The sequence below is a fragment of the Zea mays genome, chromosome 9, assembly GCF_902167145.1.
Source record: "Zea mays cultivar B73 chromosome 9, Zm-B73-REFERENCE-NAM-5.0, whole genome shotgun sequence".
Lineage (NCBI taxonomy): Eukaryota > Viridiplantae > Streptophyta > Magnoliopsida > Poales > Poaceae > Zea > Zea mays.
In genome coordinates, this window is record NC_050104.1 from 113,761,391 (window position 1) to 113,775,794 (window position 14,404).

Here is a 14,404-nt window from a genome sequence, read left to right on the forward strand (position 1 = left end):
GAAGGGTGGCGTGTTCGCCTTCGTCCCAACAGCCATAATGGTGTACATTTTAAACATCTATACCAAAAAAGAAGTTTGCAAACATTTTACAAATTTTACAAGAGGTGGAAAATAGCATTGCCAAACTCAAAATAATTTGGAAGATAAAATATTTCGGATATTTTCACGTATGGAGTTGCATGTGAAAATAACATTTACCAAGATGGTTCTTTATGAAAACCTCGGGTGAGAACCATTTTGACAAGGTTTTGGTTAGTGGTTCGGTCTAGGTGAGAAAAAATATGTTTGCGAGGAGAGATGGCTTGTGGATTGGCATTGTGTTTTTTTATACTTCCTTTATTTCAAAATAGTATTCGTTTTAGCTTTTAATTTTTATGTCTATATTCAAATGAATGATGATAAATCTAGACACATATATAAAACACATACATCAAGTATTGTATTAATCCATTAATTACCTAGTCCATTAATTATCTAAACGGACTTTAATTTGGTACAAAGTGAGTAGTTTTACGCTTTTGTTGGAACTAGATTGTTATGCATGTCGTTGTTCATTTTGCAACTATGAAAATTGGTGTTTTTCACTGGTGATAAGATACACCTAATTGGTTAGATGCCTTGTACAAAATAGTCATCGATGACCTACACAGATATTTTTAGTGGTGTTAATCTTTTTGTTTTTTTAAGGAAAACAAACCTCGGCCTACTCGATTCATGGTTTTGGTGTTTAATGGTAAGCATAATTATTTGGATTAATGTGTTTGCTAGCATTTATATTTATAGTTCAAATGATGCAGCGTGAACTTGGATGAAGGTGATAAGAAGACCAACACCTCAAAACAAGTTGACAAGATATTAGAAAACTTATTGAAGACATATCAAGATAACGCAAGAGTACAACACACAATATAAAAGAAGCCTAAGAGAAGAAACGCGAAGAATTCATCACATCAGAGGGCATATTATGGCTGAACCGAGGACTGGACCGAATAGGACACACTGAGAGATACTTTAGAGTATATATGTTCATAGAAATGAGTATGCTGGTATATATATATTTACAGTTTTACTTGATTCAAAAAGAAGATTTAAAAAACTACTCTCTTTATTCTAAATTCTAAATTGTTTTTTTCCTTTTCTAGATATAGTTTATTATATAGATTATGTTCAAATATATAATAGATAGAAAAATATAAAAAAAGGGTCAAATCACTTAGGTTCCCTTTCCACTTATTTTACAGTGGCGGCTTATTTGGTGGTAATCCAAGGTATACTAGTATACTAGCCACCACTCTAGCTGTGACAAAAAAACATTTTTACCGCTCTTGGAGATTTGAACAAATTGGCAACAGTAACTGATCTACTCCAGATTGCCCGCAGAAATAAGTGTTTCATCACATCAGGTTTGGAGTATCAATTTCCATGGTGGTGTTGATTTCCCGCAGAACTGTTCCAGATTGCAACGTTCTTCAGGGCATGGTGATTGCCCATGGATCCAAACCAGCCTTGTTTGAAAGAAGGGGATTGTGGAGGGGGGTAAAAACTCAACACACGGGTAACGGCACCAATTATCAGGACACATCTCTCCACTTCCATTTTGGAGTGGAAACCCCCCTAGAAATAAGTGTTTCAGGTTTTTACAGCGTCGTCATGGCAAACACACACATGCTTTCCATCACAACTCTCCTCTACATACAATTGCTAATCGGAAGAATATGAACGCTACCGTGGCCAGTGGCCATCAGAGAAAAAATTACAGCTGATTGATCTTTAAGAACGGGAGTGGCGGCGCCAAAGGTGAGCAACGCGGGCTCACGTTAAAAAGGCAGATCGAGGCTCCCACGTAAATGAGGTATGAGAAAGAGATAAACAGATGCAAATCTTCCTCCCTAAATGCGAAGAGGCTGGTTTGAAAACCCACAACTCAACACTGCGCCAGATCTGCCCCTCGTTGTTGAAGAAAAACTGCCCTGGTGTTATATCTTGTACAAATCCTCATCAGGAGGGTCCCTTATGCTTCCATCTGGGGATGCGACTGCCTCCAGGCCGAGCTGGTGTCCATCAGAGTCCGGTGACGGGATGTACATCTTGCACTCCAACGATGGCTCGCTCTTGCTCCGGCCATTCCCAGGCCGCGTCCGCCTGCTCTGGGGGACTGGCTTTCCGTTCATGGGCGGCATCGCGGCGCTCTTTACTGCCGGTTCCTGCTTGGCCTTCTCCAGCTCAACTCTGTCTGCAGGCTCCTTGGGGACCTCATAGAGCGTCACGGCACCTGTGATGCTGTTCTGGAGGAGTATGTCTTGGCATTCAGGCATGTTCTGCACGGCCTCAAAGGTCTCGACGACTTGGCTCATGGTTGGTCGTCCCTTGGGGTTCTGGCTCAGGCAGCGGTATGCAAGGCTTGCCACCTCAGTGGCAGCCTTGGTGGAGTATTGCCCTTCCATTCTCGGATCGATTATTCGGAACAGCTTCCTGTTATGGACGAGGAGGGGCCGTGCCCAGTCAACTAGGTTATGCTCACGGCTTGGCCGGCTCTTGTCCACAGCCCTTCTTCCGATAATCATCTCTAGAAGCACCACTCCGAAGCCATAAACATCACTTCGTGCCGTCAGATGGCCTGCGTCAAGTTAAATGGTGATTTGAGGATTAAAATATTTGGACCAAGTCAAGTAACATGAGTGTCTATTCATTCTTGGGGACAAGCTCATTTTTATCCTCAAATCGTTGGCTTGACGATAGGAAACCCTTGCTTACCAGTCATGACATATTCTGGAGCTGCGTATCCATAAGTTCCCATGACCCGAGTTGACACATGGGTTTGGTCTCCACTAGGACCTGTTCTTGCGAGACCAAAGTCTGAAAGCTTAGCATTGTAATCCTGCAACAGCGGTAAAGAGTGGCAATGAGAAGCTATCAGAAGTATATATTAATACGTAACATATCAATTATCAAGATCTGCAGTGAGAAACTTAGATCAGCATTCCTTGTGCAACATTTTGTTGAAAAACAGAAGCCAGAAGTGATTTTTTAAAAGCTCTGTATCAACTCAATGCACTGCTCATGAGAAAGTAATAAAAGCTTCCTTTATAAAAAAAACATTTTGTTCTACAAGATGTTCAAAGCAAAAATAATTAAGTGACTTTGCTAGCCTCAAAAAAAAACATGGATGCATTTTGGAGGCACGGTAAATAAAATCGCACGTGCCAGGGACTTAGTATAAAAAAGGAGCTTTGGTGCACTGGTAAAGCTGTTGCCTTGTGACCAGGAGGTCGCGGGTTCGAGTCGTGTAAACAGCCTCATGCAAATGCAGGGAAATGGGTCCGACTTTTCCCTGGACCCTACGCAAGCAGGAGCACATGCACCGGGCTGCCCTTTTTTTTGCAGGGGACTTAGTACAATGTATACACACTTAACACAGAGTAGTTCCTCTAGATGTTGAGATAACCAAATTGTGATATATAGGCATAATGTGTCACAGGCTCACAGCACTGTTCACCAGTGAAAATATCATGGTTATCAGGGTGACAAGGTGAGGCGGTGAGGCATGGCAACTCAATACTGCTTACCGCTTTGGCAAGTAAGGGGTGTGAGGCAAGACAACCATACCAAGGTAAGGAAGTGCAAGAGCAAGACATCAGCGAGGAAGGAAGAGAAGTGGACTGGCCAGCCCACCTGGCAGCCAATGTGCACCTTCCTTACATATACATCACCAATTCACCATCTAGAGGCATCTAGCGTCGTCACCCTGCTTCTTGCATCTCTCGCCCTCTCATTCTCAGCCATCGTTCCACCTCCATCCCCGATCTGTCTCTTGCTTCTCTCTCTGTCCTCCAGATGTGCCGCTGCCGCTCACAACCTCTCCGCTTCCTTTCACTTCCCTCACTGTCCTCCCTCAGACCAACCACCACCACAGTCCCCTTCCTGATTGGGCGATTGGCAAGCAGGGATGGAAGAAATCAAGCGAGCAGCAGTGGAATCAGGCAGAAGGCAGAATCAAGTGGGAGATGCACAATCAAGCGGGTGGCGGCATGTGTGTATGCCGACAGCGCGACTGCATGCCTCTATGGTGAGACCTAACAGCTTTGGCACTTAAGGGAGGCCTTAATAACCTTGGAAAATATATTTAAAATATATAACTCGATAAGTAATGAAAGAAGTTTTATACAGAAACAACCTTAAACATGTGGTTGAAATACAGCATAAATGCAGCAATACTATCAACACATTATTAAAAATTAATAAATGAAACACGAACCGCATCTAGCAAGATGTTTGATGTCTTGAAATCTCGATAAATGATGGATCTCTCAGCTCCGTGAAGGTACTCGAGCCCCCTTGCAGCACCCAATGCAATCTTCATGCGTGTTGACCATGGCATATTAAGGCAAACCCCTGCAATGTTACAGGCAAGATAAAATCAATGGGAACACCCTCTCGAAATGGAAATATAGATATAACTGACAATCAAATATGTGGAAGCTTGATTAGCATATTGTCCTGTCACCACTTGAATACTAACATATCTTACAGGGAAAAATAGCAAGTGTGCTTTTCAGACCAATCAATGATGTTGAAAATTAGATTCAGCAGATACAAGACTAACATCCACTGTAATGCTGGTGCAGTAACTATTGGCATTCATTTACTAACATATTAATTTCATTTTCTTAATAATCAAGTTACCATAATAACTCCAATCACATATGATCACCTGGCCAACTTTGTTACGGGGTTTAGTACATAAATTGAAGTGCTAGTTGGATCCAACGACTCCGACAAGTTCAAACAAATACTACCCACTATCATTTCAAAAACAAACCTTAACATTTGGAGATTAGATTTGTAGTGTAGATGACTAAGTTAAGCGACCATGCACAATAGTTGCGTATGAGATTAAACTGAAACTAATACCAATTTCTTTCCTACTGATGATTTGTCCCAAGGCAAAAAATGATACACCCCTACGCTATGTGGAATAATGAATGTTAAAGAGGTAGTGCAAATAGTCTGTTAGAGCTTACGGCGAAAAAGGTGCTTTTCGAGGCTTCCACAAGCCATGTACTCATAGACAAGCAGTCTATGTGAACCCTCACAGCAATAGCCAATCAATTCAACAAGATTTGGATGACTAAGTTGCCCAAGATAGTTGACTTCTGCCTGAAACACATCAAAAAACCATTAGTGCTCCAACAATCACAGTCTATGTGAACCCTCACAGCAATAGCCATAGCCAAACAATTCAGCATAGTTTTCACTCTTGTACATCTAGTGTGATGCGAAAGTTATTTCTTAAAAGGTAATCAAGGAAAGTGGCTTTCCAATATATATTACAAAGAAAAATGTTATCACTAAGTAAAACTTCAAAGATATGATCAGCTACCCTCAAAAGATTTCACATGGGCAAGAAATTAAAAAGACTTCTTTTCAATGTACATTACCAAAGCAAGGTTTAGAAACAGGAACAGAGCAAACATTGGGACTTACAAGCCACTCCTTGTCCCCTTGAAAGCCCTCTGGGTTTAGTTCTTTCACAGCAACCTGTCTCGATGGGAAACCTGCTCTAACATTTTCATCAATTACACCTTTGTAAACAACTCCAAATCCACCCTCTCCAAGAATTTGATCTGGCCGGAAGTTTTTTGTGGCTGCTCTTAATTCGTCATATGTGAAAATATTCACATTTCCATATCCTTCTACTTGCAGGTCCACCACATCTTTTGGAGGAGCAAGAACACTTGCTACAGCTTTAGAATCAGATTTAGACTTCCGCAATCCATCTGCTCCAGCAGCTTCAGCTGATAGAAATTTCAGAATTAACTTCATCAGGAGAGGAAAGCTTGTACATATAATCAATGCATTTCTTTAAGATGCAATCATCAATCCTTCAGTCCTTGTAGACAATTCTTTTTTTTCACATTAGTCCATGGCGTGCATGCCAATAAGAAGGCACAACATAACACGGTCATAATGATCTTAAGGGAAGATTTAAAATGGTTTCACGAAAGCATTTATGATCACAAGATAACATAAGCAGGATAGTACATGTCATGTCTTCCCCTGCATTTTTGGACAAGGCAATTTCTACTGAAACTCTTGAAGATATCAGCACAACTGCAGAGCTACCCATCATCAAAGTTTTGCTTTATAGGTTTGTCGTCTTCAGGATTAATTTGAGACATGTTTGACTAGCTTATCAAGAATCAATTCAAGATCAAGTTACCAGAATTGTCCAAGCACTACCTTGCAGGTACCAAATTATCTGCAAACTTTTCTGATGTTATTTGTACATCAAAATGTGAGCTGAGATTGTCTTATTCTTCCCCTAAAGTATGCCTTGAATGCAACTCTACAAGCAATGCATGGGTTTATTATGATATCACAGGTCTTCCACAGGACATCAAAGAGCGAAATTACACCATGTAAAGTTTGGGCGAAAAGAAGAAATTTGGTACTATAGAGCATAAAAATACGACATTGAAAAGGGAAAATTTAGGCCAAAATTGCTATGCATGGCACATCTCATCACTAATCACTTGTTACATGACATGAGTTCACAAGCATCGGGCATTTCTGTTACCCCCTCCCTCCCTCATCTTAAGGTGATTGTACCAAAACCCACTAAGCAAACGATAGCTAATCCACAACTAAATTACACAGGTGACACAGCAACTGATAGTAAACGCAAACTCTGTCACGCGGGCGGGGTCGAGGTGGCGGGAAGCAGGTGGCGGTGGCGCGGCGCGGCGCGGCGAGGCGGCTGGAGCCGCCGGCCGCGGGTGGTGCTAACCGGGGGCGGGAGCGAGTACGACGCCGGCGAGGTCGCGCGTTCACATGGGAATATGGGATGGGAGTAGGACAAGCAGAGAGCACGAACCTGGCCTGCTCTGGAGCCGGTGCTCCTCCTGCGAGAGGCATCCGCCCATGGGAACCTCCAAGATCGCGCCTTTCCCTCCAATCGAGCCCTAGTCCCTCCTTCCCATCGCCCGCCGCCGGCCAGATCCACGCCTCCAACAGCACCTTCGCTCGCACACCAACCGGAACCGACCTACTCGCAAACTCCCGCGGCTACCAACAGGCCACCTCGTCTGCCACAATTCCACCGGCGGCGGCAACCTGAACCGGCGCACTCGCGGCCCGAATTCGCGTAGCTCCTGCTGCTCTCCACGCTGGGTGCGCGTCCTCCACCAACCTGTCCCTCTGCCCTCCAACGCGTGGTTTTACTCCACTACCATCACTTCTTGGCCTTTATTTTCCGTGGGGGCTCCGCGTTGGAACGGCGAAGCGAAAGCGAGGGATGAGGAGAAAAGGGCGAGGAGGCGGAGTAGCTGTGTGCCAGAGCCCAGAGGGTTGGAATAGGTAAAAGAAAGCTGCTGCCGCGTACTACAAGAACAACAACGCGGGCCGCGGGGGCGGGGCGGGGCGGGGCGGGGCGGGGCGAGGCGACTAGGGGGTGAGCCGTTGAGGTTGAGGCAGTTTTTTTTTATCATCTTTATTGTTGCAACCGCGGTTGGGCTTTTGGTTGATGATGGATATGGTTAGAGAAACAATAGACAAATAAACAATGGCAGTGGTTTGGACTGTAATTGAATGGGGTTTAGTTTCTGCGAAACAAACACAGTTTTACGATTGTTCATCTTACTGCTTCATATATTACATATCCTGATATGACTATGATTATTACTTCCAATATTGTTAAATGCTTTAAAAACTTATGATTTAGATGAATAAACCCATATACGACCTTTTAGCTTCACTGTGTTTACTTAAACCATATTTCATGGAACTAGATTAATACTCATATTTTATAGTCTATGCTTGCCTACGCGAATTACATCGTGCAAGCAATTTTGTTTATTGGTGCAAATTATTACTCACTTCGTTATTTTTCCTTTATCGTGTTTTAGTTTAAAAATAAACGAGTGACCGATAAATATTTGACAAAGGAGGTAATATCTATTTTGCTTCATCTTCTTAAATTTGCCACTATGTGTGTCTCTTAGGACATGATTAACCTAGCATAACATAGATATGGTCATAGAGCCTATTACCCATAGATGACTCATTAAATAATACTCGTTGCACATGAGTAAAATAATGACCATTCTAAGGAACTAGTTGTGAAGTAAATTAAACAAAAAAATTTATGAGTTCTAATTGGACGAGAGTAAATCAGAGTTCTTTCTACATTTAAAGTTTGCATCTTAGTTAAAACAACGTTTTACTATAACTGAAGCAGAACAACATGATATCACGATTCTAAGCTGCAACTTTCTGATACAGAAATATGTTTGTCATTTCATTTTGTTGCCTTTGGAAATAACGAAATGAAATCGTTTTTCCACAGAGGTACTTCTTTTCTCTAGTCATCGTTCCGAACAAAATTTGAACTCAGATTATTATCAATAACTTGTTTGAATTGGTTCAATCTACTCTAAAGGCTAGTTTAGCAACTTTATTTTTGAAAGAGTTTCTCATTTTTTCAATAAAAATTAGTTCATTTTTCCTTGAAAATAAAAATCCTTAAAAATGGGATTGTCAAACTAGTCCTCGCATGTCTTGAGTGTTCGGGTCAAATTTTGCTAGAAAATATTCATGAATGTTCCTTAAATATTTTCGTGACATAATTCATGACGCCATGTTCAACTCTCATAAAAATCAAGATTAACACGCAACGTGAACGTGGACAAAATAATTATGGAGAATTAGCGGGTGGCGCTTTTCGTGAGCCCTTCGATACGAAAGCTAGTTTTAGGACCACTATAAAATCCATGGGCTTACTCACTTTAATTTGTTTTCATATGGTAGCTGATGAATAGGCAATCATCACTATTACAACAAGTATAACTAAAGGTATGTTTGAGAGGGCTTTATTTCAACAGTTTTAGGTTTGTTCTAGCTTCATCCATTCAAACTGGCATATTTCCAAAAGCTCTAGCTTTAAAAAAGTGAAACTCAGTTTCATGAATTTTTTTCATAGGGGGCTCCAAAAAAACATTAGTTTCATATATCATTATAAAATTGCAAGAAAATTAATCACCAAGTTAATAGTTACATAACATACCGCTTCAATTATCTCGCATGAAACATGAAGAGTAATCAAGAGAACTCACGCAAATCAGTTTTATTACAGAAGCTGGAGTCCATGTGCAAGCCAAACATTCACAAAACCTACCTCAACAATTTGCTCAACAATTTGCAGAAGTTGTTTTATAGTGATACTGAAAAAACCAAAGCTGCAATATTTGAAGTGAACCTCTCTCAAATAGGCCCTAAAACAAGCACTAAATTTTTAAAATAGTTTTTTGCGGGAACAGAAATATTACATGCCAATCTTAAAAATGTGTTGCTTGTTCTAGGTTCTACTTCTAAGAACAGAGGTAATCAAATTGAGATTTAACTAGGGTGAGTGGAGGTTGAATTTGGACTGCGATTCAGTAACTACTTAGGTGTTTATAGGTTGCTACAGTTTTTATGTATATCTGAGTATAGAGTATAAACTATAAAAACGTGTGTTATGTTGTTTAGGCGGATGTGAACGTGGGTTTAACGCTAACAAACATGTTTGAATTTGTATATAGTTGAAATAGTGGAAACTGATAATTCTCTTTTAAAAAAGAATGTACCTTGAGCTTCAGACTTGCAAGCAAGACGGTTCCCTTGTGGAGTCAGCCCCATACTACATAAAGAACAAAAACACAAACCGATCAAGCTGGACAAAGCATCGGCGAGGACACAACTAGACATACATGCCGGTAAACTGGGGCTAAGCTCTAGCCTCTAGCAATGGATCGAGCATCGCTTGCAGCTGCGGGCTGGTAGGTTCGGTCGGTTGTCTGCTAGTTGTTGGACCTAACCCAGGGCACCCACGACGGCCAGCTCCAGGGAGGAGGATGCGAGGCAGGCGGCGGTCGCGAAACAAGGGGCCCGGCAGCGCCCTGGCGGTGTCGCTAATCCCAGGTGCCCTGCCGATTAATCAACTGGCCACCACCACCCCGAGCCGAGATTAGTAGTAGCAGTTCGTTCGTGGCTCCGATCAGTGGGATGGGGTGGTAGAGCGACCAAGAACGTGATTGGTGTGGTTTCCGGTCGCCCGCCGCCACGGGCCACGGCCACCCCAATTGGCACCGGGAAATCCGAACCAAATCCAAGACGGCACATGCCGCGGCGACGCCTCCACATGGCCGCCCGCCCGAATTAGGGATGAAAACGGTCGGAAACGGTATTTACTCGGTAATCAGTTTTTTCTTTGATTGCGAATAAATAGGATATAGAATATACAATACAAATTTGTATTCTCGTTTTTAACATCCAGCTTGTTAAGATTCATAAAAGGTAAACCTCAAATTCATCCTACATTTTCTCAAATAATAGATTAAACTTCGGTATGGATTCGGAAATAAATTCGGTAATTTTTTCAACTTTTTGTGTTGTAGAGAGCAAATAATACATAAAACAACTTATATAATATTTTATTCATATTTATACTAATGTGCTTGATATCATAAGAAAAGATCAACATCAAATTTTATACATATCTATTTTAAAATATTAAATTTGTTCTAACAGTTCGGATTACCACTTTCATCCCTAGCCCGAATCGGCTTCGGCTTTGAAGGAGTGGGGATGGAGCGCGCCTGTGCCGATTTTTTTTTGTTTTTTAGTCTTTTTTCGATTTTTTTTACATTTAAATTCCTCGATGACTTAATTATTGTTTTGGACCTGAATCTTGGCGCCACACCTCATGGCGCCGAGCAACACGCCTCGACGTCAAGACCTGTGGCGCCGAGCAGGCTGACGCGGCATCCTAGCTCGGCGCCATAAATCTTAACGTCGAGCTAGGATTTATAGTCGAACACGCCCGTCTTCTTCCTTCTTCATTGTCTCCTTCCTCCAGCCGTCCGGTAGCGCCCCGCCCGCCCGACTCTCCGCCCCGCCCACCGTGTCACCGGCCGCCGCCGCCGCCCTCTCCGCCACGCCGAAGGCCACCGCCACCGCGCCCGCCCAGCGCCCAGCGTCCTCTCTGACGCTGGCCAGGGCCCTCTCCGACGCCGGCTGCCGCCCCCGCCGCGCAAGGTAACGATTTTTTAATTATTACTTAATAGTTTTTTGTATTTAGTTGGTATTTACTTAATTTAAGAGTTACTGGTTAGTTAGTATTTAGCATTTAGTTATTATTTACTTAGTTTAGTATTTAGTATATAGTTTTAGCATTTTAGTATTTAGTATATATATAGTTAGCTAGCCATTTTTATATGTGAGTATGTTTAGCCCTTTTATATGTCAGTCATCATGGTGTTCTCTCAGTTGTTGAATGTGCATGTCAGCCATCAGTGAGACACCATATTTTGGTATACAAAGTCTTCCAATTCGAATACAATGATTCTGGTTGTTTTTAAGTTTTTAAAGAAGATTGGAATGGAGATAAAGTAGAAATAATAGGTGGTCTCAGCTCTTGGCCAGGAGAACGACCGATTTATAAGACTTCTTAGCTCGGCGCCAAGATCTGTGGTACCGAGCTAGGAAGCCACGGCAGCCCTGGCCGCCGCTCGCTGCCTCTGCCACGTTACACCTCGGCGTCATAGGCTATGCGCGCCAAGCTAAGGGTCAAAAACTTGAAATAAGTCATCCAGGGGTATAGATGTAATTTTTTTGTCGAAAAACGATTTAAAACAAAAAAATCGGGCGCCCGTGGTTCGCTGCAGAAAGAAACACGAGAGATTTCTGCGGCCGCTAGCTATAGATGGCTAAATGGGTCGTCCGGCACGGCACGACACTTGCATTGACACTAATACTATTACACATGGCACTATTAGTTAATAGTAATCGTGTCGTGTCGTGTCGTGTCGGCGTTAGTGCCTAACCAGCGACCTAGGCACTACGGTATAGTGCCTAATCGTATCGTATCGGCACTATACGACACTAACACCTAATAGTACTCGTATCAACCCAGACACTATTTCATTTTAAAGCTTAAAAAATATAGAAGATTTTTAAGATTATATATATAATTTTAAAACTTGAATATTTATACTTTGTATTTAAAATCATAACAAATAGCAATTTACAATCACATGCACGTAACACATTCGCATCTATATAACACTAGTTAGTCTAAGTCGCCTAATCGTGTTGGTCAGTTAATCGTGTCGTGTTCGTGTCAACCCATCGTGCCGGGTGACGGCCCAAACACGACACTAGACCCATGCTCGCGCCGTGTCGAAGCACTATGGATCATGTCGTACTTAGTGGCAGCCTATTTAGCATCACCCATTTAGCCATCTATAGTGCTAGCTGTGTTGTGTGCGACAAGTCGTCGTCATGTCCAGGGTCTCGGCTAGTTAGGTTCGAAGGCGGGCCTGGGTCGGGCCTCAAATTCCAACCCATCAGCCCTCGGCATGGCCCAATAAAGCCCAAGTTATTTAATTACTTTAATTTAGTAGGCTACCGACTTTATATTGCTGTGATATTTGAAGTTTATGTGGTGAAATGGTGCTAAGATTGTTTAATATCTTTAATTTATTAAGTTATGAACTTTATGTGGTTGTAATATTTTAATTTTATGTGGTCAAATATATGGGCCGCACTTTGCCTTCATGACCTAACGAAGGCATGACGTGGTTTAAGGCCGAATTGAGCCACCATTTTTACACTTTAGCTGACAGTGTAAAAGTTTTTTATACATGCCCGAATCCGTTTGGTACGAAGCATGATAGATTTGGACCAGACCGATCCGACCCGATCCAATTCACAGCACAGTCTCGGCCCACCCGACCCGACCAGTCGACCACCCAAGCGTTTCGTTTCAGTCGGCGCCGGTGCGGGACGCGGTTTCACTTGTCGCCACCGGGCGCCGGCCTTGGCGTGCGCGTCTCCCCCGCCAGCCTCTCTCTCCCGGTTGGTAGGGAGAGTTCCAGCCACCATTTCTCCCCGTCTCCGGCCCCTGCCAGCCAGACGCGCTTTCTTCTTGTGCCTAGCTAGGAGCCTAGGAGGCTAGGACCGCAGCGTAGCACAAGACGACGAAATCTGTGCAGGATAGGGTGGGTAGTAATACTAGTATCCCCTTGAGACTGTCTGCAACGGTTACCCCTAAATTTTCCCCCCTATATCACTTTTTTGCGTCACATCATCAACATTTCATCCCCTACTTTTTTATCTCCCGCAGCGGTTCCCCCTATATTCTCACCCTATACTCCACTACAACTATAAAATATCACTATCCAACCCTACTTATCATTTATTACCATTTTTTCTTCACCTATTAAAAACTCACCGTACGCATGAATAGTGAATAGAGGGGGTGGCTGCTTGACGCTGGCTGTGGCGGTGCACTATTCAAATCTGCTGCCTAGGGGGTCCTGCAGGGGATGCCGTTGCAGGCTTAGGGGCCTTCTGTAGCCGCCAGATCAAGGGGAGGGGGCTGCCTCGCGGACGCGGCTGCAGACAGCCTGAATGGATGGATGGTCGTGCCAGCTTGTCACTGCTCCGTCCGGCCCGTCGCGATGTCATTGTCAACGTTCTGTGGAGATTTTAGTATTTTATTCCCGAATCCCCGTTTGACTCAGTCTTAAGTACACATGCATGCATGCATGATGCATGCCCTTGTCAATCATGGTGCTGTACTGCTGTGTGCCGGTGATTCGGTGTGTATGTATCAGGGTGGGAAAGCGCGCGGGGTTAGTCAACGTCTCCGCGACATCCTATGCCCTTGCCTTGCGAGTCTGCTGGCACTGCACACGTCCTGCTCAATGCTCATATATAGTCATATCACGTCGCAGATCTGACCATCAGTCGTGTCACGTGCGCTCGGCGGGGCCGGTACCGGCAGCGAGGTGTGTTGTGTCCCCAGCGGAAGGCGGCCGGGGAATAGAAGAGGTCGCCGGCGACTTGACTTCCAATGCGGGCCAGCACGGCTCCCAGCGCCGCCGCCGACGCGAAGGACTGACGACGGGGAGGGGATCGGGTCCTCTAATAGGAGAATTCCCCGCGGGGAATCGGGGATCGGGTCCCCATTGGCATCTCTACTCGCCACCCCCAGCAACACAACGACACCCTTCTGCCTGCGTGCCGCGCGGTGCCGTTGTTCGCGTGCAGTGCGGTAACAATGTGCTGGTCCATTTAGGGGCCGTCCGTACCGGTTTATTTCTCTAATTTATATAGGTTTTAATCAGCTGAAATGATTTCTGATCTATTACTGGACAAACTAAGAAGGCCTTAGGAAGTTCACAGTGATCTCATCTGCGAAGCATTATTGTAACCATTCCTGCAGCGTTTCGGAACAAAGACTTTTACAAGTCTTTGCGTGATTCTATTTATTTGTTTTTAATCTTTTTTTTAAAATTTTCGGATTCCCTTTACCTTTTATATAATAAAGGCCAGTAGGGAGGAACCCCTCCTGCTGCCACCA

General features: G+C 43.5%; 1 protein-coding gene across 1 annotated transcript; it reads right to left on the bottom strand.

Annotated features, from left to right (window-relative positions):
- Positions 1-1,586: 1,586 nt before the first annotated feature.
- LOC100382475 (putative protein kinase superfamily protein) lies at positions 1,587-7,332 on the bottom strand. Its single transcript, NM_001175215.1, has 6 exons — positions 6,875-7,332; positions 5,485-5,795; positions 5,022-5,157; positions 4,256-4,392; positions 2,755-2,878; positions 1,587-2,617 (listed from the first exon to the last, which is right to left on the bottom strand). Exons 1-6 carry the CDS (start codon positions 6,921-6,923, stop codon positions 1,977-1,979), a joined length of 1,398 nt encoding a protein of 465 aa, NP_001168686.1. The 5' UTR covers positions 6,924-7,332; the 3' UTR covers positions 1,587-1,976.
- Positions 7,333-14,404: the final 7,072 nt, after the last annotated feature.

Coding starts and splice junctions, on each gene's coding strand:
- LOC100382475 (NM_001175215.1), bottom strand. CDS start 6,923: ATGGGCGGATGCCTCTCGCAGGAGGAGCACCGGCTCCAGAGCAGGCCA. Junction 5,158..5,484: donor AAGGGGACAAGGAGTGGCTT/GTAAGTCCCAAT, acceptor GATGTGTTTCAG/GCAGAAGTCAACTATCTTGG. Junction 2,879..4,255: donor CAAACATCTTGCTAGATGCG/GTTCGTGTTTCA, acceptor CCGCTGTTGCAG/GATTACAATGCTAAGCTTTC.